The following is a 27,743-nucleotide window of genomic DNA, read 5'->3' as shown; positions in this document are numbered from 1 at the left end:
CTTCAAATAGTTTATTAATTTTTATGGTATGAAAATACTGATTCTAATTTTATGTTAATTGAATAATATCAACTAGGTAAATAAATGTTTTTATCAACTTTACGAAATCATCGAAAAGTGTCAACAATCTTTAGAGCATTCGCACTTGCGATAGCTCAGGAAAAGCAGCAACATTTTTTTGTTGTTCTCTTTTTTTGTTGTTGGTGTTTGCTATTTTTGTCACCGAAGCTACGAACAACGGAAACGGAAGCGTCGTCATCGCCATTGTTGTTGGCACAGAGCTGGCTGACAGCAGGCAAACGTCGCCTCGACGTTGAATTGAGTTGAGTTGAGGAGCACTTTGATTTCGCTCTATCGGTTTTTGTCTGCCCCGTCTGTCTCGCATTTAATAACACAAAGTGTCTTTACTCATTTCGTGAGCTTTCTATTCTTTTGCACTTGATACTCTTATTTGTAGTCGTCTAGGTTTTTATTATTTTCCGACTGTTTCGACAACAGTTCGCAAACAATAATAATAACAACAAATGCCACTGATTGACTTTGCCTCTGCACAATTTTCATTATTATTTTTCAATTTTTGTGGTTTGGGCTTTTTGGTGGTTTTTGTTGTTGTTCGTTTTTGTTTTGATTTGAAGCTGAACTTGTTCTTCACTCACAATGTTATTTACTTTGACGTAATGTTTTTCCTATCAAACGCTTAACATCGAAAATTTGCGCTGTTGTTGTTGTTGTTGCGACTGTCACTCGTTTCACCTTTGTGCCGTTATTGACATGACGTTTAGACCAAAAATAAGAATGACACAAAACAGAAAAAACATTCAGCACAATTCTAGATTTTTGGCGATGTATTATTTTTTTTATGACTGATGTTTTATGAGGCGTAAAAAATGTCATTAGACCTGACTCAAATAGATAAATAATGTTGCCATTTTCTGCTCGCTTCCACTCTCAGATTTTTTTGTAGGTTCTTGCTGAATGATGTAATATCCTAATGCAAGAGGTTCATGTGAGTTTAAGCTTAGGGAATTTAGGGATTTGTGTTATTTGAATTGAAAATTTTAGAGACAGGTTTAAAGGAATTCTTGTTTATGCAAAATGCAAATGAAATTAATTTTAAATCATGGTTTGACATTTTTATACATTAAATAAAAGAATAGTGCTTAAAAAAATATGAGTTTGATAAAGATTATTTTAAAATTAAAAATTTGCATTTGAAATAAAGGAGGTATAGTTAACAAGTAAGAAAGTTACAGTCGAGTGTGCTCGACTGTGAGATACCCGCTATCCATTTTTAATAAAGGCAAAATATTGTGGTATCATTTTCAAAATATACCGAAAATACTAAAAATACTAAAAATATACTAAATGGTATGTTTGGTATATCGATATAGTACATCATTCAAAATATGCCATAAACGGCTCAATATACCAGATTGTCAGCCAAAGCAAATAAGCCCCTAGTAAGTAGGCATTTTTGGCCATACCAAAGTATTTCTTTAATAACTTCCACAATTTTTATCTGATCGCAACCAAATTTTCAGGAATCATAACGACTACAGTAATTATTGTATATACCAAAATTCGTAGCTCTAGCTTTAAAATTACACTTGTTATTCGATTTTTTTTGATTTGCGGAGGCGGAAGTGGGCGTGGCAAAAATTTGAAACAAACTTGATCTGCGTGCAAACATAACAAATGCTGTCGAAAAAAAATTATAGCTCTATCTCTTATAGTCTCTGAGATCTAGGTGTTCATACGGACAGACGGACAGACGGACAGACGGACAGACGGACGGACGGACAGACGGACATGACTATATCGTCTCGGCTGTTGACGCTGATCAAGAATATATATACTTTATAGGGTCGGAGATGCTTCCTTCTACCTGTTACATACATTTCCTGCCGGCACAAAGTTATAATACCCTTCTACCCTATGGGTAGCGGGTATAAAAAGAAATAGAAAATACTAGTAAAATAGTAAAATACTAAAATCAAATGTTTGAAACTTGCAACATCATTTATTATAATAAGAAATAATGAATACGATTCCTTATTGCAATGAGATGAGTCAGAGCGGCTTATTCCTTCAGAATAAAATTAAGTTTGTATAAATAATTAGTAAATAAATAAATATTCTTAAAAATTATAAAGCGTAAACAGTATAATGCGAATAAAAAAATTAATAATATTGCTATTTAGATATATAAATTACTTATAGTAAAATATAATTTAAAATGCTTAAATTTATTCATGGTCAACTGAAGTATTTTATGTTATATTTTTTTTCTTAAATAACTTTAGAGTTAAGTATTTCATGAAGATGAAATGTGCCGTTGAGCCTCTTTAATTGATAGGATCTGTGTGCTCTTAATATGCAGTGAATGAATTGCAATTAAATAAAGCTTAATGGAAAGCTTAAATAAAATAGATTAAATTATGCCGGGGACCACAACATGCGAATGAATACACTCGAGGTACTCGCGAGTGTATGTGAACGATTTTTATAGATATGCGGAAACCTTTTACAATTAAGCCTCTGGTCGTTGGGCCTATCAGTCAGTACATGATACTGCATAAGAGTGCGAGTATTCGCTATTATTTCTTTTTTATGTGAAAAGAAAAACTGCCGATGGAAATGCGAAAATCAACACAAACAAGAGGCAACCAAAAAAGATAAAAAAAATTAAAACAAGGAAGAGAGTCGCCAACTGCAATTGCATACCCGTATTTACTTATCGTTGCAGAGATAACAATTAACTGCACAGTCAGCTCGTCGTCGTCGTCGAGCGCGGCGGCAGAAATATGAAATCCCTGTGAACTTTATTAAAATTATGAAAAAGGAAAACACAAAAATAATAAAAAAAACGAAAAAAACGGAATGCCAAATTAAATGGGAAACAACTTTGTTGGTTGGAAATGGATGAAGAAGGGCAAGCGAATGGCTCTGGCCAAACTGTCTGTGGCAACAAAGGACACGCAACGGCCGTCGTCATCACACACAAAAGCGAGTCCTTTCTAGCGGCATATGCCACACAGGAACTGGAGAGTGAAAGAGAGTTGGTGGGCGAAGCAGCTGCCTCCTGTTATGCCAGTGAACAGGATGCAAAAGTGCAGTCGATTAACGTGCACCCCGAGAGTGAGAGTCCTAGGCATCATCATCATCATCACCAGCTGTGGATGGCCCAGCAATTTTTGGGAGTATATGCAGATGGGTATGTAAGTGGGCGTGTCGTGTCTGCGGGCATATGCATTTTTATTAAATTTAATAAAGCTGCAATTAAACAATTTACTTTTGTTGAATTTGTCGCGTCGAGCGAAATCTGAAATTAATTTCATTGTGGTTGCGCTGCCCAACGACGAAGCGACTTGTATTTGGTAAAGGGCAGTTTTCTCGACTGGTAAATACCCTGTAAATATATGTAACAGCGGTGGAGGCTAATCGATACACCTTGTCGGTATCGGTTGGCATTAGTAAGTCAATAGGAACGAAGCTATCGGTATTATCTGTCGTTAGTAGAGGATCATCAGTCCTTAGAAGTTGAACAGAGTTTTGAAAAGTAGAACAGTATAAGCAGTAGTCATCAGTCGTCAGTAAGAAGCAGTATTATTTAAGTTTATCAAAAATTACAATTATTATCAAACATTCATATTCTATATAATAAGCATTACATACATTTTAAATATAATTCATACTTGTAAAACTTCAAATTACGCATTGCGAAGGTTTATATATATTTTTGTATTTAAAAAGTTTTGTTTTAAGTATAAGATACCCTCTTTACATTTTTCGCACGTGGTATAAACATGTAAATTTATGTACTGCTGCTCAGACGAGCATATGGAGCATGTGTGGGAAGTGAGCTTCAAGGGAAGTTGTTAAAATGACAATATTTCATAGGAAAGTCAAAACGTACTAGCAAATTAAACAATTACACTGTACATGACATTTATTAAAGAACTATTTTTATACCCGCTATCCATATGGTATATTTAATTATATTTGAGTTATTGAAATTGGGTAGCGGGTATTTCACAGTTTTGTAGCTTTGTTGCTTTGTTTTATTTTACAATATATATAATAACTATAAATATATTCGAAGCAATGTAGAACAATTAAAAAATACAGCAACAATATTATCTAAATACATAAAGTTGTTTCTTCTGAAGACAGTGCATATTAAATCAAATCAAATTATTAATTTCTTTACAATAGTTTTAAGATTTATTCGATCAGAAAGTTCTTTATTTAACTTAACTTATCAATACGTATTTTTTTTAATTTTAAGAATATGTTCGAAATTAAATTTATATAAATATTTTTTTACATTTATGTATCAAAATACAACACGGAAATAAATTCTCAATATATCATAAATAGACGATAAATATTATATGTATACATGATTTTCCGTGCCTTGATTGACTTGCTGTCCTATCACAACAATTAAAATATCTCTAAAGATGAACTATATATATTCAAATCTTCAAATCTTGAAAACTTGATGAGCAGGTTTCTACAAAGTTCTTTATTACATATATGGATGTTCTAAACTATATTAAGTTAAGTATTGCTGGTTAGCTAAACCACAATAAATATAATTTTACCTTTACAACTTTTCGCAGATTTTGCTGTACAGTGTAGACCAATGAGGCGCAAAGATTATCAACTTTTGGACAATTAGCCACGGTGCATGACCGAAGCATAGTTGGACCAAAACAAAACACTGAACAGTTGGGTTGGGAAAAATGCGTGAATTTGTGAGGTTGATGCGCTGCAGCACTTTCGGAGCTGCTGCCATTGTCATTGTGATTAGCTTGACCTGTGCACCAGCCGAGGAGCGTAACAAGTGGACAACGGTAAGCATGCAACGTGCAACGTATGGAAGATGTGGCAGAGTCACAACTGATGGATTTGTGTACTGTTATATAGCTCGACTGGCTGCGACAATTGAACTACACTCACGAGTTGCACAATGTGACCACCGACGATGGCTACCAGCTGCAGTTGCAGCGTCTGCCTCAAGTTGGGGCACGCCCCGTGCTTCTGGTGCATGGACTGCTGAGCTCCTCGGTGGGTTGGCTTTGCCTGGGGCCTGACAGAAGTTTGGGTAAGCAAAAAGTGTGGGAGTTAAGAGAGAAGAGAGATGGAGATGGAGATGCTAAGTGTGACTGTGTTTTGATGCAGCGTTTCAGCTGCATCAGCGCAAGTACGATGTGTGGCTGGCGAATCTGCGTGGCATGTCGCCCTATGGCAGGCATCACCTCGAGCTGACCGATGTCATGTCTGAGTTCTGGCGCTATAGTTTCCACGAGCATGGCGCATACGATTTGCCCGCCATAATTGACCACATTGTGGCGCTGCAAGCGCGTGAGAAGCACGACGATGTGGCGAACGAGGAGGAGCAGAAAGCAAAGCAATCGCTGGCAGCGCATCGAGTTTTGCTAATTGGACACTCGCAGGTAAGCACAAAACTCCATCCTCCCCTGAATAGAGAGCATCACTCTAAATGTTGGTTCACTTTTGGCTCCTTTTAGGCATTCAATGCTTTCCTAGTGCTGTGTGCTTTGCATCCGCGATTCAATCAGCACATCCAGCTCATTCAGGCTTTGGCACCTCTGGCTCGACTGCATCGACAGGTGCGATTCGATCACACGCATGTGCGCGACATCATGAAGTTTGTCAAGGTAATTAGCATTGCTCCATATTTCGCTAATTATTTACGATTCTGAAGAGCAGCATATTGAGTATGCATTAACAAGTAAGAAAGCTACAGTTGACGGTATTATTCCTAAAATATACCAAATTAATATACTGCACAAAGACTAAAGTGTACTGAGTGCTATATTTGGTATATTTATATAGTCCTCCATTCAAGATATACGTACATAGCGTACAAAATATATCAGACCTTAATATACCAAAATATAAGACCTTATTTGAGTAAGCGGTTTTCGCCATAGAAAAGTATTTCCAATTCAATAAATTATACATACATATGTACTAAATATGGCAACTCCTGCTTCAATACTGCATGATATGCTGTGTATTATGTAATTTTTAGCCTATATTTTTAGGTATTCTGTAATTAATTGATGAGACATAAATGAAAACGATATTATTTTAAATGTAATTTCAGAAAGTAAAGTTGAATTCTTTCGCCCGTCATAGTATTTGAATACACACATATCTGTATTTTTTGTATATAGAAACTGTATCTTGTATATTGTATCTTCTATTTGTTAACCTACATTGCGGGAATTTTTTTATATCAGAGTTTTGGAAAAAAATGTATTTTTTTCACACATTTCAAAGAAAGTAATATCATTATCTGCTGTTAACTAAACAAAAACTTAAAAATACTGTCAACAGACAGAAAAAATATTAAGTTGTGTCTTGTCTTATATAGTATATTGAGTTTAGGATTACATTTTCATCCGACTCCAAATCACTTCTCCAAGTTGTAACTACTCAAAGATAAAACCGATAAACGAAATCCGTTTAAGTTTAAGCTTGACTTTATTACTTTGGCTTATTAAAGTAGTTGGCCTTAACGAAGGGCATTCGCGTGATCTCCGCCTCGTAGAATTTCTCACGTACTTTAAGCTGCACCTGAGTGCCTGGCTTCTTCAGTTGCTCCTCCACATAGCCCATGGCAATGTTCCGTCCCGTGCTGGGACTGGGGCAACCACTAGTCAACTGACCCACCTGCTGACCTCCACTAAAGATGCCAACACCGGCACGAGCTGGTGGTGGCTTCGCACCGAGCATTTGCACGCCGACACGTCGCCGCTGGACGCCCTGCTTCAGTTGCTCCAGTATGCGCTGAGCTCCTGGAAAGTCAGCAGTGCTGCGACGCCGCTTGGCAACCAGCCAAGCGAGTGCCGCCTCCACGGGGGTAGTCTCTGCATCAATGTCGCTGCCATAGAGACAAAGACCTGCCTCCAGACGCAACGAGTCACGGGCACCGAGACCAGCCAGCTTCAGTTGACCGCCAGCGAGCAGCGCTTCAGTCAGTGACTCCACCTGAGAGGAGGGCACAGAGATCTCAACGCCATCCTCGCCTGTGTAGCCGCAACGTGTAATGCGCACATTGTTAATGCCAGCCAACTCAAAGAGCGCTGAGCGCATAAAGTAAAGTTGCTCGAAATCCTTAGGTTGCTTTAGAAGCTTACTCAGCTCTTGTGCCACCTTTGGTCCTTGCACGGCGATAAGCGATTGATCCGAGGGGTTGAGAAACTCAATGGATACATCTTTGCCCTGGGATTTGTAGGACGACTAAAGACGAGAATTACAGAAAATTTTATTAGAAAGAGATGTTGAAAAAAGTACTTGAAAAATCAAGCATTTTAGGTTTGATGTAATCTGGGATTTAAAGTATGATTCAGTATTGATTTGTTGAATTATTCCTGTTTGAAGTATTTTCGTAAATGGGTTAAACAAATCTGGAATTTTTCGTATATTGACTCCACATTGAGTATTTATCTCAGATTCTTTTTCTGTGTACTTACCACCGCATTGCTCATGATTTGCATATCCTGTTGCTTCATTGCTGCATTGGAGACCACATACAGCTGCTGCTCATTCACCTTGTTTACTATCAGATCATCCAGAATGCCGCCCTGCTCGTTGGTGAACACTGTCAAACTTCCACTTCCCGCGGGCATATCACGTATGTCCGCCGTGCAAATGGTTTCGAGACACGCCGCCGCATCCTTGCCCCGCACAAACGTCTGCAGCATGTGCGACACATCGAAGATTGAACCAACACTTCGTGTATATAGATGAGAGGCAATGATGCTCTGATCTGAGTACTGCACAGGCAAAGCATAGCCACCAAAGTTGACAATCTTGCCGCCTTTACGCACATGGAAATCATAGAGCGCTGTTCGTTCGCCTTCGCCCGCTGTGGAGGAGGCGTGGCGTAGGGATAAAGAGAGCACTTTGTGCGCTTGCAGGCGGCTGCTTAGCTTCAACATCGTTGCGAGACTGAATCCGCTGCCAGCTGATAAGACAAACGCTGACATCGTTTGACATCATTGTCGGCTCTCAGCGTGCCGGAGACAACAAAATTTGCCTCTAATCGCAGTGCAGTTCAAAAATATCCGATAACCCCCCGTAGAGCGCCGGCTCTTCTTTTCTTTTCTCTCATTCTCTATGAGTTCTGCTCTCTTCCTTCAGTGTTGTTGATCAGCTGTGTCTATTAATACACGCTATGGAATATTTCGAAATATTTATTAAAAGCTTTATTTTGAGTTCTGAACTCAAGCTTTCGAACGGTGATTAGAAATAGTGCAGTTATATTTATTTAATAATTTAAACCCATTATGCACACTTAATTTTTTGACTTTGGACTGTCGAAATTGGACAAAAAAGGTACCCAAATATTTTATTTATTTCATCCTTTTAACTTAAACTTCTAATTAAATTGCGAGGGTACAAAAGAGCACGAGCAATTAAGGCCTGTTGGCTACTTATTAAAATAATTGAGTTCTATAGAAAAAATTTAAAGCATTTGCTGACCTGTCCTGATTTTTATTCTCTATTTCTTGCTTAAGATCACTCTTCCTCTAAATATTTTTTCTTTAGAATGTAGTTTCTACACATTTTAATAATCAAAGTCTCTTGTTCTTAGGTTAAAAGAGATACTAATGCAAATGCTCGCTTTCGCCTCATATGTTCTAATCAGCATTCCAGTATTTTCGTACAACAAAAAGTGTTATGTTGTTACTTGTGTTTTAACCATTCTTTTGATTTAGTTATTTAAGATAATTTTTATTATTATTTTATTATTTTATTTATTTTGCTTTGAAATTATAGATTAATAACTTTAATGTATCTTATACTTTTATACATATGTATAGATATATTTAAAATTTAGGACATATCTATTATATTAGTAGTATTGCAGTTATTTAAAATTAAATATACATATATGGTAAGAAGACACAATTTCTAAAGCTCTTATAGGGGCGGTAAATATTAGCTATGTTGCTCTACAAACGCTTTAAATATTTCATATATTTTATTAAATGTTTTGAAGGTACTAATATTAAAACTTATCAACAGAAACGCCAAAAGGCTAATAAATATGAGCTGTTTCCGCCAGGAGAACTGAAGAGAATGTGTCGCAAAAAGAAGGAACTCTGCGAGTATTACACGAAAAATCTGGTGGGAAGTGCACAAAGTAACAAGAAGGTAAGCGATTAACTATACTATACGAAGTATCAGGTGAAAATATAAATATTCAATTACAGCTACTGGACATCTTTAACTATGATCATTTGCTGCAGGGCGGCTCAGCGAAAGAGTTGCGGCACTTGCAACAGATCTGGAAATCGGGTGACTTTATAGCCTACGATTATGGACCAATTGAGAATATGCAAGTTTATCACGGCGTTGAGGCGCTGTCCTATAATCTAAGTCAGATCAGTGTGCCCATCATACTGTATTTTGGGGAGACCGATGCGATTGCCACGCCCCAAGGGGTGCACGATATCTACGCCCATATGTTGAGCACAGTGCGAAGCGTGCGACGTATTGCGGCAACCAAATTTAATCACTTTGATTTTCTGCTCTCGTCAGAGGTTAAAACATTGGTTAATGACAAACTGATTGAGCTAATGGAAAAATTTCTCGAAGGTAATTTGCCCTATGTAATTGAATGAGGGAAAGAGGAGGAGGAGATCGGGGTAAGGGGACAACAAATGGTGCTAACTATGTAATTGGGCTTTGGCAAAGCTCACATCAAAGGCGTCCATTGAGGCTCATTAAAAGTGCGAGCGGCCAAGCGAAATGTTTTATTTGTCTTGGCAGCAAAGTGGCAATTATGTAATCGGCTCACAGCTGACCAAAAACGAAACAACAACAAGGCCACAGTATATAAAACAGAAATAAAAAACTGAATACTAAAAGCTTAACAACAAAAATATGTGACAAACTGATGTCTTGATGTCTGGGTCCCAACACTTTTACTTTCTTTTGATTGCCCACTTAAAAGGCAAACGCACAAAACATTTATTTGTTTGTGTTTTTTCCTCTATTTTTTGTTTGTGGTTGAGGTTGTCTTTTTATTTTTTTCATCGCTTATTTGACCCACAATAGACGACACAACTGTGGTAACGGTGGCTAAGCCAAAAAGGTTATTAAGCCATTTCGCTTGAAACTTGGCCAAAAAGAAGGCGCAGCACACACAATAGCTTAATAATAATTTACATCTATTACTGAAAATGCACACAAATGGGCAATAATTAAATGGAATTGATAACTTATCTAACGATATAATTGTTTACAGTCAAATCAAATAACTAAATTTGTTTATTATGTGAACTACTGAGCTGAAATATTGTTGTATAGGTAGCATTATGACTTGGCCATTTTTGTAAATATTATTAAACACTTCCGTATTAATTATATGCTTACATTTAATTGCTTTTCAATTTAATTTCATTTTGAATAAATTTCACATAAAAATTACATTTTTATTACCTAAATTTTGTTTAACATTGTTAATTCGATATTTGTTATAAGCAAATTGACATTTAAATCAGTGATAATATTTACATTTTGTGGCATTTAATTAACTATTCGTTCAATATTTATGTTTTTAAATCGCATCGTCATTGTCGTTTCGAACTCTACATTTTTACTGCTCTGTAAACACTTTCTCATTTATCGTTGAAACTTACACAATTTTGTGTCTTACATTGTAATCTCTTATTACAACATTTTACACTGCAAGGTGACCTCATTTCGAAGTAGCACAATTTGTAGGTGTAGAGCACACAAAGCGAGGTTCCACTGTAACTATCTGTTGTCTGCAGTTCTTCGTTGATAGCAACACACTACGCATAGCAATGTCTTTTTCCTCACCCTTTCTTTCACAGTCTGTCATTTTAATTATTTATGGCAATTACATATATGAACGACTGTTAAATACCCTTGAAGTAGAGATATAAAAGTATGTGTGAAAAATAGATCTAAAAGTTTGTGAATATTTTACTACATTGAAATCCAATTGTAAGATCTAGTGGAAATATGATGAATATGATAATGATGAACAAACAAACAAAAGTCTCAGTTATAAAATTGCTATATTTTGTGTTACAAATGTTCCCAAACTTTTTATTTTATATAATATATAATTTATTTATCCCATAATGTAAAAATCTTAAATTCTGATGTAATGATGAGCCGTAGTGAACAAATTTTTAAAATTTGGTGTCCATATCTATAAAACATATTCATATCTATAAAAAGATATAACAAAATAGTACTTTAGTCTATAAGATGAAAAAGTATCTATAAGATATAGTAAAATATTTATTAATATTAAGTTATAACAAGTATAAAATTGTATAAAATATTTATGTACCTATAAAATATATAGGGTATATTTTAAAATTAAAACCGAAGGGCGAGCAAAACAAAATCAAATGCACGCGTATTGTGATAATCGCTGTAGTGTTGTTGTCGTTGTTTTTGTTGTTGTTGTCATTGTTATTGTTTGCTCACTGATCGAAAGTTTTCGGCATTCTTTGTAAGCGCGGAAGTTCGAAGCGCGTTGCCGGGTTTTTGGTTTTCGGTTTCAGTTGCGTCCGCGACGTGCAACGCTAAAGTTGACCAAGCAAGTGGAAGATTCCCCAACCAGATTTCACTTTATGCATTGATTTCGATTTAATTTTGAAAACGATTCAAATTGGAGTATTGAAATGGGAAGACGTTGGCTATTGGCTTTAGGTTTATGCCTGCTGATCACAAGGACGCAGGCGCAATTTGGTGGCGAGGAGGATGAGGAAGAGGACGAAGAGGAGGAGGAAGAAGAATGGAGCAGTGAAGATGAAACAGCCGAGGAGAAATTGCAACGCAAAAACATCAAACAAGACTCAAACCTAACTGTGGTATAAAACAGCTCAAAAGATTAATGACTAGCAGACAGAGAGAGAAATTTACACATTTGCATTTCATCAACAGGATAAATTAATTGCCAAATACGGCTATGAGGCGGAAGTGCATCATGTGACCACCGAGGATGGCTACATTCTAACAATGCATCGCATACGCAATCAGAATGCTCAACCCTTTCTGCTGCAGCACGGACTCGTTGATAGCTCAGCGGGTTTCGTTGTCATGGGTCCCAATGTTAGTCTGGGTAAGTGATTAATGACACTGTTGGTCAAGTGATTACTACAACTCACTCTCTCTGGATGTCGCTTTGCAGGGTACTTACTTGCCGACCACAAGTACGATGTCTGGCTGGGAAATGCTCGTGGCAATCGTTACTCGAGAAATCACACCACACTCGATCCGGATGAGTCCAAGTTTTGGGATTTTAGCTGGCATGAGATTGGCATGTACGATCTGCCAGCCATGATTGACTACATTCTAAAGTCGACGGGCTTCAAGAAGTTGCAGTACGCTGGACATTCTCAGGGCTGCACCGCATTCTTTGTCATGTGCTCCATGCGTCCGGCTTACAACGAGAAGGTCATCTCCATGCAGGCGATGGCACCGGCTGTTTATGCTAAGGAAACCAGCGGTCATCCTTACATACGCGCCATCAGCTTGTACTTTAATGTGAGTAGTCGGGAAAAGACAGCAAGTTGTGTTTGTCAGTCTATCCATCTATATAAAAGAGGGAAAATTCTTTTTTCAGTCTATCCATCCATAGAAAGAGCTTTCAGCCAGAGAATTTATAATATTCCCTTAAGTTCAACGCAACTTTCGACTTTATTTGTTCCTCATCTCATTATTACATTTGCATTTAAAAACTAAGCAAGTGTTCATTTCGAATTTGAATTCTAGCTTACTTTTTAGTATAGACTTGGAAGTTTTTTTTTCAACAAATGAGCAATTTTAAATTGACAATTGCATTAGGTTAGGTTAAGCCGGATACTCCTTAGAGGAGCAGAGCATTGGCCAACTGAGGTCCGTTAATTGATATAGAAATATACATAAATAGAAAATTAGAGTTGGAACCTGAAAGTTGGTTTGGTTTGTTTTTCAATTTTTATAGTTTCTTAAATTAGCTGCAGTATTAGTTTTTTAATATCCAGCATATTTGCAAACTAAAGCTTTAGTTCCATTAAGAACATTGTGTTTAAGAGTGTCTTAAACTTTTTCTCATTTCATTGCACTCCATTCATTGTACTTAATGTTAGGAAATGGATTATCAAAATAATATATGATCATTTATTCTTATTTAACTATATTTAGTGTTTTTGCATATAAGAAAGAGTAATTCATTTTAAGGAGTTAAAAAATGTTCCCTAAACTATTTTGTTAGAATTGATATGTAATATATACTGAATGAAAGACACTTTTAAATTAAGATCAGTTTCAATAATACTATTTCTAATAACAAAATGTATTCTTAATTCTCTCTAGAGCCTTGTCGGCAGCGCAATCACGGAGATGTTCAATGGTGAGTTTCGTTTTCTTTGCCGCATGACCGAGGAGACGGAGCGTCTTTGCATCGAAGCTGTGTTTGGCATTGTGGGGCGCAACTGGAATGAATTCAACCGAGTAAGTTTTGCAAATATCTAAACTTAACTGTTTAATTAAATCATATTTTATTTGTAGAAAATGTTTCCCGTGGTGCTGGGTCACTATCCAGCCGGAGTGGCAGCCAAGCAGGTGAAGCACTTCATACAGATCATCAAGACTGGCAGATTTGCACCTTATAGCTACAGTTCTAACAAGAATATGGTGTTATACAGAGAGCATTTGCCGCCACGATATAATCTCAGTCTAGTCACTGTGCCCACATTTGTGTACTATTCGACCAATGATTTGCTGTGTCATCCGAGTGATGTGGAATCAATGTGCGACGACTTGGGCAACGTGACGGGAAAATATCTGGTGCCCATGAAGGATTTCAATCACATGGACTTTCTCTGGGCCATCGATGTGCGAAAGCAGCTCTACAATCGCATGCTGCAAGTGCTGGGCAAGCGACCACAGGGCAAAGATGCCGAGGGCGAGGAATTCTCGACAAGAAATGTGGAACGAAGTCGAACCCATCGAAGAGGACGAGGACGAGCTAGTTGGTAGAGACCTTAGATTTAATATTTATTTATTTATTTGTCTTGCTTTAAATATGGAATAGATATTTGCATAAAATGGCTGCGACTTTAAATATGCAAAAGCTTTGCTCTAAGTGTGTTTGTGCATGGACTTCGACCGGAAACGGAAGTCAAGTGTTGTGTGTTTCGTTTTCTGCCCAGACAATCACTTGGCCCAGAAACTATAGTAGCAGATTTGCCAGCAACAGTCAACAACAGCAGCAGCAGCAGCAACAGCAGCAGCAACAGCAGCAGCAGCAGCAACAGCAGCTGCAACAACAAGCAGCACATGCATTTCTAAGCAGATTTCCTTAAGGAAATTTTCTATTTTCTTATGCACATGCCATTTTCTCAACAGCAGCTGTTGCCTGTTGTTTGCTGCTGCTGTCGTTGCGGCTCTTGTTTTCTTGGCTGACTTCCTTGAGCTGCTTATGCTTTCAGGCCACCGAATTCTTGACATTTGCATTCTACAGTTTACCCGGCCAACAGCAAAGTGAAAAACTGTGTTCAGGGCTTGAAAACTCCGCTTGACAATTTCCACATTCACCATAAACCAATCTCCAAAAACATGTTTTGTTGCACTCTATAAATATGTATTTCGATTTATGTTAAACAATGTGCTGTGTTAATCTGTTAAGGGATTAGCCGAATGTGTCGATTATTAAAATTGTATAAACAAGAATTGAGTTTAATAATTTATGGCTAATTATTTATTTATCCAAAAGTGTGTTGTAACAAATGTAAACATTTGTTTTCTCGTTCATTCATTGTTCTTGTGTGTTAACCACATTAAATCATTGTTTGTCTAGTAAACCGCATTTAAGCTCGCATTCACAGTAATTTAAATATATATTCTAAATCTAAAATCTATTCAAAAGCTGTTGAAAATATTTGTTTATTCTTCCGTATTGCTTTGTTTTATTTATTTCAAATTTCCTCAATTGATACAGCTATTGACTTGCTCTATGAAATATTAAATAATCGCGTCTCTATTTAACAGATAACAGAAATCAATCTATAAATTAGTACTTCTACTTTTAGGTATATTATTTAAATGTACTTAAATTTAAAATTTAGTTTAATTAATACCAAAAATTAATTCTTTAGTAATATTTTTTTCTAAATTTTGTTTTTAAATTAGTTTCCGATTTTTATAATTATATTCATTCATAACTTCAGGAATTGTCTAATTTTTTTTAAAAAAATCTTTTTAAGTGTAAACATTTCATTGTATTGTCTTTAACTAAAATCATTTATTTATGCAACTTTATTAAAGCAAGTAAGTAATCAAATAAAATTTCAACTTCTTAAATTAGCTATACAAAACTTTTTCATTAAATAAACATGTTTGTACATATTCTATTTAAAATCGCTTTTAAAATATTTCAAATTTCAATTTCGTAATATTCCTTTCTTATTTTTATTTTTCTACTATCATTTTCCGTAATTAATTCAACTACTAATAGTTAAATACATAAATAGCCTAAGGAAACATTACTGTATTACAGTTAATAGCTCATTGGGAAAATGTATTTTAATCGTGAATTACTGACACTGGGTTGTAGATCTGTCTATTAAATGGCCTCTAATTGCTTTCATAATCACTCAAGTTGTGTTCCAAGTACTAACTAGCTATACTAACTAAACTAATATGTAGGTGTATAGTATTGATTTTAAACATATTGAATTTCTTATCTCAACACATCAACACTGCTATTTCCGATGTTACGATGACGTCGAAAGGTTGATTTATATAAACAAATTACGACTATTCCGTAGATGTGAAAAAAGAATAATAAAAAAAAATAAAACAATTTGTATTGAACGAATTGCGAATGCTCTGAGTGTGCTGCATTTTAATCACATAATTTAATTCTGGGTATTTCCAATATATTCATGAGTGTAATGAAGATTCACTTGTGATTCACGTGCTATGGGCGTAATTTATGTAGATGATGGTGGGAAATTTTGTGAGATGTGCTCTATGGGAAGATAATGCTTATAGATTTTTTTTGTGAATATTTAAAAGTTTTTTTCTTCTCGCTATCCATATGGATTTTGAATGTAGTATTATATCAATACCGAATATTGACTTTGGTATATCTTAGTATATTTTTTAGTATATTTTATTCTAATGTCTAAATTACATTATAATTTGTACTTACAAAATTGCTTTAATTGCAATTAAATTTACGTAACATAATATTAAATTGAACTTAAATTATATTGTTCAATATTAATTATTTTAAATAAAATTATTGTGGTTTTCATTGTTGATTTTACTAACAATTACATTGTACAAATGTCTGACAATTAAACTTTTTTATATACTTATTTTTAAGCTCTTCGATAGGAAGATTACTTAAAAAATCCATTTATAAATTAGCTTGCAAATGATATGCCTTCTTTTTGTAGCAGACAACACCCAAAAAAAAAAAACTTATTACCTTTGTACAAGGAAAGAGATTAATTGAGAACATGATGATGATACTCTGCTGTTTATCAGGTATTCGTTTGGGATTTTGTTAGATCATCCGGCTCTCGTGATTTGGTTTAGAGTATTATTCGCCTGAAATTGTAGACACAATGTATATTATTTAAATGATGATAAATGTCTTATTATTGTTTATGGGCAGTCTGGCTGCGGGGACTTCTCTTTCTCTTTCTCCCTCTCTCTCTCTCTCTTGCATGTCTCTATCTCACTTGCTCCATGGGTTAATTATCCAAGTTTTGCTTCGCCGCTTGACCCGAAGCAAGTCGACATCGATCCCGGTTTTAAGAACGTGACGAGCGTTTTGTATTTGTTCCCAGTTTCACTTTGTTTGCATTTTGTTTATGCCTGTTTTTTTTTGTTGTGTGAAATATTGTTTTTGGTTTTTATTTTCAATCTCTTTTTTTTTTGTCGATTTGCTTGTATTTGATTTGTTTTGTGTTTTGTGTTTTTCTTTTTGTTTTTGCTATTAGTTTTGTGGGTTTTTTGCATTCTTATAAAAGCGCAACGTTCTCCAAGGGCCGCAGTCAGTCAGTCGGTGGCAACAGTTCCGATGAGATTGTTTATTGTGCTCAGCGTTTGCGTGGCGCTCGCCTCGGCGGGCTACGGCGGTGGTGGAGGCGGTGCCAGTTCCTCGGGCACCGCATCCGCTTCGGCCAGCTCGAGTGCCGATGCCAGCGGTAAATATGGCGGCAGCGGAGGCGGTGGCGGTGGCCTTGGCGGCGGTGGCGGTGGCGGATTAGGACTGGGTCTAGGCGGTGGCCTTGGAGGAGGCGGCGGTCTTGATCTAGGACTCGGTCTTGGCGGTGGACTTGGCGGTGGTCTCGGTGGCGGCAAAGGTGGCGGCGGTCCATTTGGCAGCGGCGGCGGTGGCGGTGCTGGTGGCCATGGAGGTGGTGGCTATGGAGGCGGTGGCTCAGCTGGAAGCGGCGGCTTTGCTGGCGGTTCAGCTGGAAGCGGCAGCTTCGGTGGCGGCTCAGCTGGTGCTGGCGGCCATAGCGGCGGCGGCGGCTTAGTTGGCGGCGGCGGCGGAGCTGGAGGCGGTCCATTTGGCGGCGGTGGCGGCGCTGGTCATGGCGGTGGTAACGGACTAGGCGGCGGCTTTGGTGGCGGCTCAGCTGGAGGCGGCGGCTTTGCTGGCGGCTCAGCTGGAAGCGGTAGCTATGGCGGCGGCTCAGCTGGCGGCGGTGGCTTAGGAGGTGGTCAAGGAGGCGGCGCTGGACTAGGAGGCGGCCATGGAGGCAGCGGCGGACTAGGAGGAGGTCTAGGAGGTGGTTTAGGAGGTGGCCTAGGAGGAGGTCTTGGAGGCGGCAGCGGCAGCTACGGTGGCGGTTCCGCAGGAAGCGGCAGCTTTGGAGGCGGTAGCTTTGGCGGCGGCTCAGCTGGAGGCGGTGGTCATGGAAGCGGTGGCCATGGAGGTGGCGGCTTCGGCAGTGGCGGCGGCGGCTTTGGCGGCGGTGGCTTTGGCGGTGGCGGCTTTGGAGGTGGTCCAGGTGGCGGCTTCGGTGGAGGACCAGGCGGTGGCTTTGGCGGTGGCCCAGGTGGTGGCTACGGAGGCGGCGGCAAACATGGCGGCGGTGGCTACGGAGGCGGTGGCAAGCATGGCGGTGGCGGCGGTGGAGGCAGCGGAGGCGGTGGCTTTGGAGGTGGCGGTCATGGTGGCGGCGGCTACGGCGGCGGCGGCTATGGCAAAAGTAGTGCCAGTTCCTCAGCATCCGCAACGGCTTCTGCAGGTGGCTATGGCCGTTAGATTTAAGTGCTCAATTCTCAATAGCTTGTTAATGAAACAAAAGAGTATTCCCAAGTCCATAAGACACAATTCAATAAAAAAACGACTTTTTGTACAATAATAAACCAAAGCTGTGATCATCATTTTATAGCTGGGTTGTGCAACGAATAATACTACTACAAAGTCTATATAAAGTTTATAGTACTACAATTATCAGAGGCGAGATGCATTGCTAGAGGATCGTAAACAATTGTTGTATTATAAACGCTCTAAACTTGCTTATGCAGTGGCCCATCAAATTGATTTGATAAAGGATTCAAATAGAATAGAATATCAAACGTAATTGAAGAACCAAGAATACAAATTTCGGAAATTATAGAAGTGCAAAATATAAATACATAAAATAAATAATACATATTTGCTCAAAACAAGAAATAAGAAGAATAATTGAATTGCAATGCAGTCTGGCAAAATATAATATATAGCAGACGGACTTTTGGTTGCTTGTTAAGCTGACAGTTATGTGTAGACTTTATTTGTTTAATGACATTGACAAATTGCGACTGCAGATTAAACAAAAAAATATATGTAGTATTGAAAGAAAAATAGATGGGATTATATTTAAATTATTTATATTATATATTATTTTTGGGAATATAAAATCTTGAGTTTTAAATTGGGTTTTCTGAGATTTACTTTACTGACTTTAACAAATTTCTATTAAAGTAGTCAATATAAAATAATTTGCTGAATTAATATTTTCATTAGTGAGAAATTTAATTTATTACAGTCAAGCAGAACAATATATGGCAAAAAGTATAAGAAATGTCTTTTACGCTCTGTTTTAGGAGCGTTGAGATTTGGGTAGTGAAATTATAAAAACTTAGCATTTATTGCATATAATAAAATTAAAAATTTTTTACGTTCAAAAGAGATTAAATTTAACAAAAAGTTAAACAAACTGTGAACAGTTGTCGAATTATATTGAAGAGTAACACAGAAAGAAAATAATTACATATCTAATAAATTTCGTTAGTTTGAGAATTTTGCGATGATAACAAATAATTAAAAAAAATCAAAATTTTGATGGTTCGAGTGCCGTAATTTTCTTCTTTTATATTTGAATAAAGTATATATTTATATATTGAATTTTTTATTATTTTACATAAGCTGAGTATAATTATTATTTCAATAATGTTTCCTTTTTCGTATTATTTATTTTTCGTTTTGATAGATTTCATTTTAAATCTTGTGATATATTATTTATTCTCTCAGTGTAGTAAATCATATCATAAGCTGTAAGTAGGTCGTAAAAGCGTTTGCGCTCTAATTTCATTAAGTGAAATTTTGTGTAGCACTTTTGTTGTTCAACTGCCAAAAGTTGGCCATGGATAGATCATAATTTTGTGAGATAGGACTGAGGGGTTGAAAGTTGAAAAGTTTGCAGCTTGTGAAAGTCATATGTTGTCCTTGAGGTAAAAGGCTTTGCATATGTAAGTGGCAACACATTATCCGATTTATGCATAGAACTTTTAGTTGCACAAGTTTTTCACTCAAATAAGAAGAGAAGAAGAAGAAGAAGAAGATGAAGCGGCAGCTGGGAAGCACATTGATAACATACTTGGTGGCATAAATCTTGCAAATGGCGCGACCACGACTCAATTGCCGTCTGTGTGGCATTTAGCAAAACATTTATCATTTGGGGCAGAAAGTTTTATAGAGAATGTTGCACACAAATTGAAATCTTAAGCAAACTTTGTGCGCCCAGCCTCAAAGTGCAGTTTTATTGCCCCAGGCCTGGGAGCAGCAGCTGTTGAGAGCAGCCTCGTTTCATCTCTCTACAGCTGTTTAGCTGCTCAGGTCGAAGCCATAGTCGGAGTCAGAGTCGTAGTCGGACAATGTCTGCTGCAGCTTTCCCAAACAGCCATTGGCAATAAACTCAGACCAATTTGCACAAGGACAATGAACCCCTGTGGTGCACTTGGCATAACTGCATCCTTAACCTCCCTGCCATTCTGCTATTGCTGTTCCTATGTTGCTATTGCTGGCGGCTTGCCACACAGAGTCGACTGCCGACTGTCGGCTGTCTGCCGCTTGTTGCTGCTGCTGCCATTTGGGATGATTGCAACAATTGTTTCAGCTTTTGCTGCCGTTGTCGAATTGACATTATGGCCATTCTTTGTTTGTTACAATTTATGCGGGCCCATAAAATAAATGTAAATTCATATTTAAATGCAATTGCTTACTGGATATTGCACATCGAATGTGCTGAATTTATTCCCAATTATTTTTTACTGCTCTGCTAATAATTGATATTTTCAATCTGTAGTCTCAAATATTGTCCAAAAGTATGCAAAGGATTTCGTTGTAACATTGGAGCTTAGCTTAAGTGTGGCCAACCCCAGATTAGTATGTATAAGCAAAGCCAACTTACGAAAGCGGTATATTTATAAATCCCATGTAAGTAAATTGAGTTAATAGTTTAAACTTGTATAAACTTGTTCGATTTTCACATCTAATTTACTCTTAACTAAAGCACTTTAAAAATAATTAATTTGCGAATAGTTGCGATTGATGTTGCGTTTGTTAGATATTCACCACACAAAATTGTCGTGTTATTATAATATGTTTGCTTATTGGATATTGGTTGGATTGATAAATCTGCAGCTTCCAATTGAAGTCCTTTATTTCGCCAGCTGCCTGAAAGTATGCAATTGTTTTTAGCATGCCGCGAGCAATGAAATTTTAATTACGGCTAAATAATTCAAAATGTATTGCATAGCACAGAGGCGCGACATCGCGTTTGTCGTTTGACATCGCTTTGTTCATTAGCCTACCGACAGCATAATTGAATAGTTTGTCCCGTTTGCCAAAAATAAACGGATAATTCAATTTCAGTGCGTGTGAGCGAGAGAGGGAAAGAGCAAGTGAAACTAATTCGAAAAATCGAAAATTGCCAATAATAATAAACGCTGGCCTAAAATGCAACATTTTGCATTTTGTGCCAGATTTTGTTATGCATGTCCCTTGTTGCGTTTACATAATTAACAGAACGTTCATTAGTCTGGCATTCCTCCTGAACATTTCTATATATGGTTGCCCTGGCTGCTAATGCGACAAAATTGCGGCTATGAATTATTTGAATTTGATTGCTTTTAATAAACGCGAATACATTCTCAATTAAATGCGGTTCATTATGAAAGCATCAACATTTTAATTTATAATGCATTTGCAAATATCAGTTAATATTTCTGCACTGGCGTAAATTATATGTGAAATATGAAATCACATTTGGTGTTTGATTTTGTTAATTGCTGTCAAGTAATAAATAGATAACTATTTATAATACAACCAGTATATATTATTTATATTCTAAAAAGTCAACTACTTATATTTGCCTTCTATATTACAATCTTTAAACGACGCCATTTATTAAATAACACCAATAATCAAATCTTGTGGAACCAATAATAGATCAATGAAAACTGAAACGCAGAAGACGAGGGCAAAAAAAATATAGAAAAATAACCGCAGGCTTATATAAATTACCGCACCAAACATAAGCTCGAAAAATAAAGCAAAATTAATTTGCCAATATCAATAATGCAAATATAAGAAAACAATAAAAGAAAGAAAAAACCAAACCGGTTATCGTATGGTACAATTATGTGAGCGAGATTTGTTTGTCCATTTTGTCTGCATAAATAAATAAACAGACCAAGAGATGTAGACAGATAGCTCTCGTTGATAGTCGGCAAAAAAAAAAAATTGAAAATGGTGAAATTAGCAAGAGTTGTGATTATATTGTTGGATTTTGTCTTAAATCGAATATACATTTCGTGTTAAGTGCATTTATTATACAGTTTATTTAATAGCCCTGGTTATATGAGCAAACAGTTCAGATTTTTGAAAGCTCGCGACATTGAATCTTTTCCGGCGGACTTCCCCGGCAATTAGATGCTAAGTGTGCAATCAACACATATCAAATTCTCTTTGTTTATCTAACATTTGACCAAAAACAAAAAAAAAATCACAAAATACCAGCATTCATTTCATATAAATAGATTTTCACATCTTTTCGATATGGAAAACCCCTTTGGGTGATGACGCTGATGAGTCGCACTTGAAGCGATCTTGAATCGGGGTAACTCACGTGTGATATTTACTTGTACCGTAGTATACTGTCTGTAGAATATTAGCTATTGCGCCGTGACGACATTGAAACTGGTTTCTCAAGCTTTATTGTGTACTAGAATACTATACATTTTATTAGCAGCTTACGTACACATTTGTTAATTCATAATTGCATAATGATCATTTTAAGTCTTAATTGCACATATTAAATTGTAGTTAACAATTTTTGAATAATAATTAGATAATTTATCATATCGCTTTCACTCTTTGTGGGATTTTAATTCTTGCCCTGCTAGAGTTCGTGTACCTAGAGAATGAGCTTTTGTATTCTCTCTCTCTTTCTGTTTAATTTCTCTCAATCGTAAATTCAATTTGTAGAGTAAAGCTTTGCTTCAAGTTTGTTTATAGAAAGCGACTTAAAAGCTTACGCGTGTTGTGGATTTCACTACGATTACTACTCGCAGCTTAATCTAAGTAATACTATTAAGATGCATAGTACATATACTGAGTAGATCGACCATGAATGAGTCAAGTTCAAAGGAACTAGTTAATGAATAGACGATAATCGTTTTAGAATTGTTGTTAATACAAGTGAAGAAGCTGAACTGTCATTTAATACCAATAATTGCTAATTAAGTTACACTACATGTTAATATATACTATTCAATAACAACAATTACAACTACATTAGTGCATTGTTAAGTACTTAAACTAACAGTTCCGATCAATATCATAGCCTTTAAAATTACTTTGAATCTGATTTTGTTTACAATCTACACAGTTGTTTTCTGTTCTCTACGTGACTTAAATATGACACGTGCTCATCTCTAAGAAATATAGATTTATTTACGCATTGTTAGCTCACATATTAAATTAATTGATTTTTCTCGAATTTCTGTATGATTTCGATTTGTTATTTGTTTTGTAACGACGCCATCGAAACCGCTTTGTTAGCCAAAAACGAGGCGAATAAACTCTTCAAGTTGAACTTGTCAGTTAATTAGAATATCCAAATCGGTAATACGAGGTTTGCTGTGAGAGAGACAAAGAGAAGTCGACTAGGAAGACCAGATACGCCCATCAGCACAACAAACTTAAATCTCAAATCTCAATCTACAAATCATACCTATTAATATTGGAGTCTACTATAAGTACAGACGAGACAGACACTCCAATAATCTGTACATAATTATGCTGTTTTTTGAAACTCTCAAGTTGTTGTTTTTCGATTTTGGGATTCACCCGGTCAAGTGACAGCCAAAAGCCGGTGTTCGTTTTATTGTTCAAAAATTGATAATGATGCTGATGATGAAGCTGAAGTTGATAATTAGAAATAAAAGCAAAAGAAAACCGGCTGCCGAACTTAGTTCGGGGTTCCAATTTATCACAGCCACACAATCAAACAGATCAGTCGACGAGGTGCCGTTGCTCTACGTTCGCCTTACCTACGCATCTGGTATAAATAGTTTGGGATACTGTGAATTGGTACATCAGTTGATCTGTTACCTGCTTTGCGTGCTCAACACACACCTTTCAACGAGCAATATGAAGACTTTGATTGTGCTGGCACTTTTGGTGGCTGCCGCATCGGCTCTGCCACAATTTGGATTCGGTGGTCCAGGCTTCGGTGGCCCTGGATTCGGGGGCCCAGGATTCGGTGGCCCAGGTGGATTTGGAGGTGGACCTGGATTTGGAGGCCCAGGTTTCGGTCGTCCAGGATTTGGTGGCGGCGGCTTCGGCGGCGGCCCATACGGCGGCGGATTCGGTGGCGGCCCATACGGCGGCGGATTCGGTGGCGGCCCATACCGTGGTGGTGGTGGATTCGGTGGCGGCCGTGGTGGTGGCCGTGGTGGTGGCGGCGGCTCTGCATCGGCCTCAGCCTCATCCAGTGCTTCAGCTGCTGGTGGTGGTGGCGGTGGTGCTGCATCAGCTTCATCGTCCGCCTCCGCCTCCTCAAGTGGCGGTGGTGGATTCCGCGGCTAGGCTATCAAAGCTGATGCCTGGAGCATCGAAACGAGATTACAAATAAATTAAGTTTAATTATTAATAAAAAGTCTGAAAACTACAAAAAAAACATAAAACATGATAAACAAAATAATGTTGTTTATTTTCGACAAACACAAAAGGTAGAACTTGTGCTGATTGACTTTCGGTTTATATCATATATCAGGTTTTTATACTCGCTACCCATAGGGTAGAAGGGTATTATAGCTTTGTGCCAACAGTCAATGTATGTAACAGGTAGAAGGAGGCATCTCCGACCCTATAAAGTATATATATTCTTGATCAGCGTCAACAGCCAAGACGATCTAGCCATGTCCGTCTGTCCGTCTGTGTGTCTGTCCGTCTGTCCGTATGAACACCTAGATCTCAGAGACTATAAGAGATAGAGCTATATATTTTTTTTCGACATCATTTATGTTTGTACGCAGATCAAGTTTGTTTCAAATTTGTGCCACGCCCACTTCCGCCCCAGCAAATCAAAACAAGTAAGAAAGTTACAGTCGAGTGTGCTATATTTTTTGGTATTTTCGCAGTATATTTGGTATATTCTGAGAATAATACCGCAAAATATATTGCTTTCATTTAAAATGGCAAGCGGGTATCTCACAGTCGAGTACACTTGACTGTAGCTTTCTTACTTGTTTACTACTGGAGATGAGTAACAAATTCGTATTCTATGAGAGCTGCCCGTTAATTTTGACATATATGTGAGAGCACCAATAAAAATATTCGCACATACGTGTTTGATCTGTGGTTTGGTGCAAGTACAGTGCTTCCTCATTTTTCATATGTTTCGATCCTCTACAGTTTTTAAAAAGTGAATAGGAAAGTATCTTGGTTTGGACAATGGGAAATACACATATAAGATTAGATCGATATTATATAGGATAATAAATAGAATGGGAATAATCAATATAAAGAACTAGCACCTGATCTCAGAATTTATTAATAACGGTGTCTGGGAAATTCTAACATTGATAATAAACGCCGTTAGACAACAGAGTTTATACCATTTTTTATTTTTATTAATAATTGTAATAATTACACCTTATAGATTGTCTATATGCATGCATAATTTGTAATGTAAAATTATATTTTAATTGTAACTCTTCCATTAAAAATCCATCTTTTAAGTCCAATACAATTTAGTGTAGGGTGCAGACCACAGACTGATGCGTTGCACTGTTTCGTATTTTATTTGCTAATTGAATTTTAGAATCAGAATTTGGGCAATTCCTCTCTTTTTTTGGTACATCATTAAAATGCAATGATTATATTTAATTTGTTGCTCTTTCCTGCGTATACAGACTTTCTCTTTCAAGACGATGAATCTAGGCGGATTTTGTTCAGGAATGGATTGTATAAGTCTAGCCACAGTTTGATAATTTGGTTCGATTTGCGAAACCACAATGAAACTATAAAACTGTCTATCATTCTCTCGGTTAAGTGACAGACGAAAGCCGATGAGCGCTTTATTTTAATAAATTAATAATGATGCTTTCATGATGAAGCCGAAGTTGATATTTAGAAATAAAAGCAAATGAAAACCGGCTGCCGAACTTGGTTCGGGGATTCAATTTATTACAGCCAGACAACCAAATATTTTGTATAAATAGCTTGGGATATTGTGGTTTGGTCCATCAGTTGATCTGTAAACTGCTTTGCGTGCATAACATACACACATTTTATCGATCGTCGTTACAAGCAATATGAAGTTTTTGATTGTCCTGGCTCTTTTGGTGGCTGCCGCATCGGCAATGCCACAATTCGGCGGATTCGGTGGACCAGGTGGATTTGGTGGATTTGGTGGTGGTCCTGGCTTTGGCGGCGGCGGTTTTGGTGGAGGCCCTGGAGGATTCGGTGGACCTGGAGGATTCGGAGGACCTGGTGGATTCGGCGGCGGTGGTTTTGGTGGTCCTGGATTCGGTGGACGATCAGGATTTGGTGGCGGATTCGGCGGACCAGGTGGATTCTACGGCTAAGCTATCTAAGCTGATGCCTGGAGCATCGAAAATATATTACAAATTCATTAAGATTAGTTGTAAATTAAAAGTCTGAAAATCACAAAAATATAAAAAAAAAAAACAAAATATAAAAAAATGTTATTTTTTCTCAAAACAAAAGGTTGAGCTTGTCGGGCTGATTGACTTTAAGTTTATATGTATATCAGGTTTGTCTACTACTGAACATGAGTAACGAATTTGTATTCTACGAGAGCTGCATAAAATGCCCGTTAATTTTGACATATATATGAAAACAACAACATTAAAATTGTTTGCTTAGACGGATTTTATCTGTTCTTTAGGCGCGTGCAGAGGTTCCCTATTTAATAAGTAGTTACAAAGTAATTAAAATAATATTTGAACTTTATAATTCCGTGAATTTTTTAGATTACAGAATTCAGTAAAGTATTTGTAAATAAATTTAGGCTCTCGTATTTATTTTTAACTAACCTATTCTCATATTTTCTTATTGTACCATCCATCGGAAAATCCCAATAGTATTTCGTGTAGGGTACAGACCGCAAAAAGCTGCGTTGTAGTGTTTTTTACCATTATTTAAATCTCCGCTTGTGTTGTTGTTGCTAATTGAATCTTAGAATCAAAATTAATACAATTGCTGCCTTTTTTGGTTCAACTCCAAAATCTAATGATAATATTTATATTTTTATATATCAATTCGGAGGAACCTGGTCAGAATTCTTTCGGGAATGGATTGTATAAAAGCAGCCGTCGATCGACAGTTTGGTGAGGTTTGTGAAGCCGCGTCGAGGCTATGAAGCTGTTTATCGTTCTCGCTGTTCTGTTAGCAATTGCCGCTGAAGCGGCGGCCAGTGCACATCGTCCACATGGCAGACCTTTTGGCGGCTTCGGTGGTGGAGGAGGAGGTGGAGCTGGATTCGGCGGTGGTGGCTCTGGAGGTGGATTTGGCGGTGGCGGTTCTGGAGGCGGATTTGGCGGAGGTCCTGGAGGTGGATTCGGTGGAGGACCTGGATTCGGTGCAAGCTCATCTTCCAGTGCTACTGTGAATGGTGGCTTTGGTGGTGGAAATGTTGGATCATCCGCTAGCTCAAATGGTTTCTTTGGATAAAGCCTTAGATCAGCTGTGTATTCTGAATTCCGTTTTCATACGACAACCGCGAAATTAAATGCTGCATATATTTGAGATATCATATTTTTCGGCCTTTTAATACTATGATTTGTTCATTGTCTTGAATATTTAAAAAGGCTGGATGTTTCGTAAGTTTTTTAACACTAAGGCACAACTGTCTATGGTTGACGTTTGGGACCTTTGATTACTCAAAGTTGTGTTTAAAAGATTT

The 27,743-nt window shown here is 37.3% G+C and overlaps 5 protein-coding genes across 5 annotated transcripts; 4 read left to right on the top strand and 1 right to left on the bottom strand.

The window, feature by feature from the left end:
• Nucleotides 1-4,629: 4,629 nt before the first annotated feature.
• LOC133847104 (lipase 1) lies at nucleotides 4,630-10,548 on the top strand. The gene is made up of 6 exons (XM_062281908.1): nucleotides 4,630-4,859; nucleotides 4,933-5,110; nucleotides 5,188-5,462; nucleotides 5,538-5,687; nucleotides 9,070-9,198; nucleotides 9,258-10,548. The coding sequence occupies exons 1-6, from the start codon at nucleotides 4,749-4,751 to the stop codon at nucleotides 9,666-9,668; spliced, it is 1,254 nt and encodes a 417-aa protein (XP_062137892.1). The 5' UTR covers nucleotides 4,630-4,748; the 3' UTR covers nucleotides 9,669-10,548.
• On the bottom strand, nucleotides 6,501-8,034 carry LOC133847098 (aminomethyltransferase, mitochondrial). The gene is made up of 2 exons (XM_062281894.1): nucleotides 7,512-8,034; nucleotides 6,501-7,278 (listed from the first exon to the last, which is right to left on the bottom strand). Exons 1-2 carry the CDS (start codon nucleotides 8,025-8,027, stop codon nucleotides 6,523-6,525), a joined length of 1,272 nt encoding a protein of 423 aa, XP_062137878.1. The 5' UTR covers nucleotides 8,028-8,034; the 3' UTR covers nucleotides 6,501-6,522.
• A 946-nt stretch (nucleotides 10,549-11,494) lies between the features above and the next one.
• LOC133850547 (lipase 1) lies at nucleotides 11,495-14,282 on the top strand. The gene is made up of 5 exons (XM_062286673.1): nucleotides 11,495-11,900; nucleotides 11,974-12,151; nucleotides 12,221-12,576; nucleotides 13,387-13,524; nucleotides 13,582-14,282. The coding sequence occupies exons 1-5, from the start codon at nucleotides 11,712-11,714 to the stop codon at nucleotides 14,050-14,052; spliced, it is 1,332 nt and encodes a 443-aa protein (XP_062142657.1). The 5' UTR covers nucleotides 11,495-11,711; the 3' UTR covers nucleotides 14,053-14,282.
• A 2,787-nt stretch (nucleotides 14,283-17,069) lies between these two features.
• Nucleotides 17,070-24,491, top strand: LOC133848123 (uncharacterized). The gene is made up of 3 exons (XM_062283522.1): nucleotides 17,070-18,299; nucleotides 18,571-18,622; nucleotides 23,749-24,491. The coding sequence occupies exons 1-3, from the start codon at nucleotides 17,108-17,110 to the stop codon at nucleotides 24,398-24,400; spliced, it is 1,896 nt and encodes a 631-aa protein (XP_062139506.1). The 5' UTR covers nucleotides 17,070-17,107; the 3' UTR covers nucleotides 24,401-24,491.
• Nucleotides 24,492-26,048: 1,557 nt separating this feature from the next.
• Nucleotides 26,049-26,725, top strand: LOC133843952 (keratin, type II cytoskeletal 3-like). The gene has a single exon (XM_062277733.1). The coding sequence runs from the start codon at nucleotides 26,131-26,133 to the stop codon at nucleotides 26,401-26,403; it is 273 nt and encodes a 90-aa protein (XP_062133717.1). The 5' UTR covers nucleotides 26,049-26,130; the 3' UTR covers nucleotides 26,404-26,725.
• The last annotated feature ends 1,018 nt before the right edge of the window (nucleotides 26,726-27,743 follow it).

The sequence above is a fragment of the Drosophila sulfurigaster genome, chromosome 2L (genome assembly GCF_023558435.1).
Source record: "Drosophila sulfurigaster albostrigata strain 15112-1811.04 chromosome 2L, ASM2355843v2, whole genome shotgun sequence".
Lineage (NCBI taxonomy): Eukaryota > Metazoa > Arthropoda > Insecta > Diptera > Drosophilidae > Drosophila > Drosophila sulfurigaster.
Note: the sequence above shows the minus strand (reverse complement) of the source record. Positions and strands in the feature narration are given on the sequence as shown.

Bases quoted from the DNA above. Each gene is read 5' to 3' on its own strand.
- LOC133850547 (XM_062286673.1), top strand. From the start codon at position 11,712: ATGGGAAGACGTTGGCTATTGGCTTTAGGTTTATGCCTGCTGATCACA. The intron at 11,901-11,973 runs GTATAAAACAGC...TTTCATCAACAG, and splicing joins AAGACTCAAACCTAACTGTG to GATAAATTAATTGCCAAATA. The intron at 13,525-13,581 runs GTAAGTTTTGCA...TTTTATTTGTAG, and splicing joins ACTGGAATGAATTCAACCGA to AAAATGTTTCCCGTGGTGCT.
- LOC133847104 (XM_062281908.1), top strand. From the start codon at position 4,749: ATGCGTGAATTTGTGAGGTTGATGCGCTGCAGCACTTTCGGAGCTGCT. The intron at 4,860-4,932 runs GTAAGCATGCAA...ACTGTTATATAG, and splicing joins AGCGTAACAAGTGGACAACG to CTCGACTGGCTGCGACAATT. The intron at 9,199-9,257 runs GTAAGCGATTAA...ATTCAATTACAG, and splicing joins GTGCACAAAGTAACAAGAAG to CTACTGGACATCTTTAACTA.
- LOC133847098 (XM_062281894.1), bottom strand. From the start codon at position 8,027: ATGTCAGCGTTTGTCTTATCAGCTGGCAGCGGATTCAGTCTCGCAACG. The intron at 7,279-7,511 runs GTAAGTACACAG...TCTCGTCTTTAG, and splicing joins AAATCATGAGCAATGCGGTG to TCGTCCTACAAATCCCAGGG.
- LOC133848123 (XM_062283522.1), top strand. From the start codon at position 17,108: ATGAGATTGTTTATTGTGCTCAGCGTTTGCGTGGCGCTCGCCTCGGCG. The intron at 18,300-18,570 runs GTTAGATTTAAG...TTGCTTATGCAG, and splicing joins TTCTGCAGGTGGCTATGGCC to TGGCCCATCAAATTGATTTG. The intron at 18,623-23,748 runs GTAATTGAAGAA...GTTGATAATTAG, and splicing joins AATAGAATAGAATATCAAAC to AAATAAAAGCAAAAGAAAAC.
- LOC133843952 (XM_062277733.1), top strand. From the start codon at position 26,131: ATGAAGTTTTTGATTGTCCTGGCTCTTTTGGTGGCTGCCGCATCGGCA.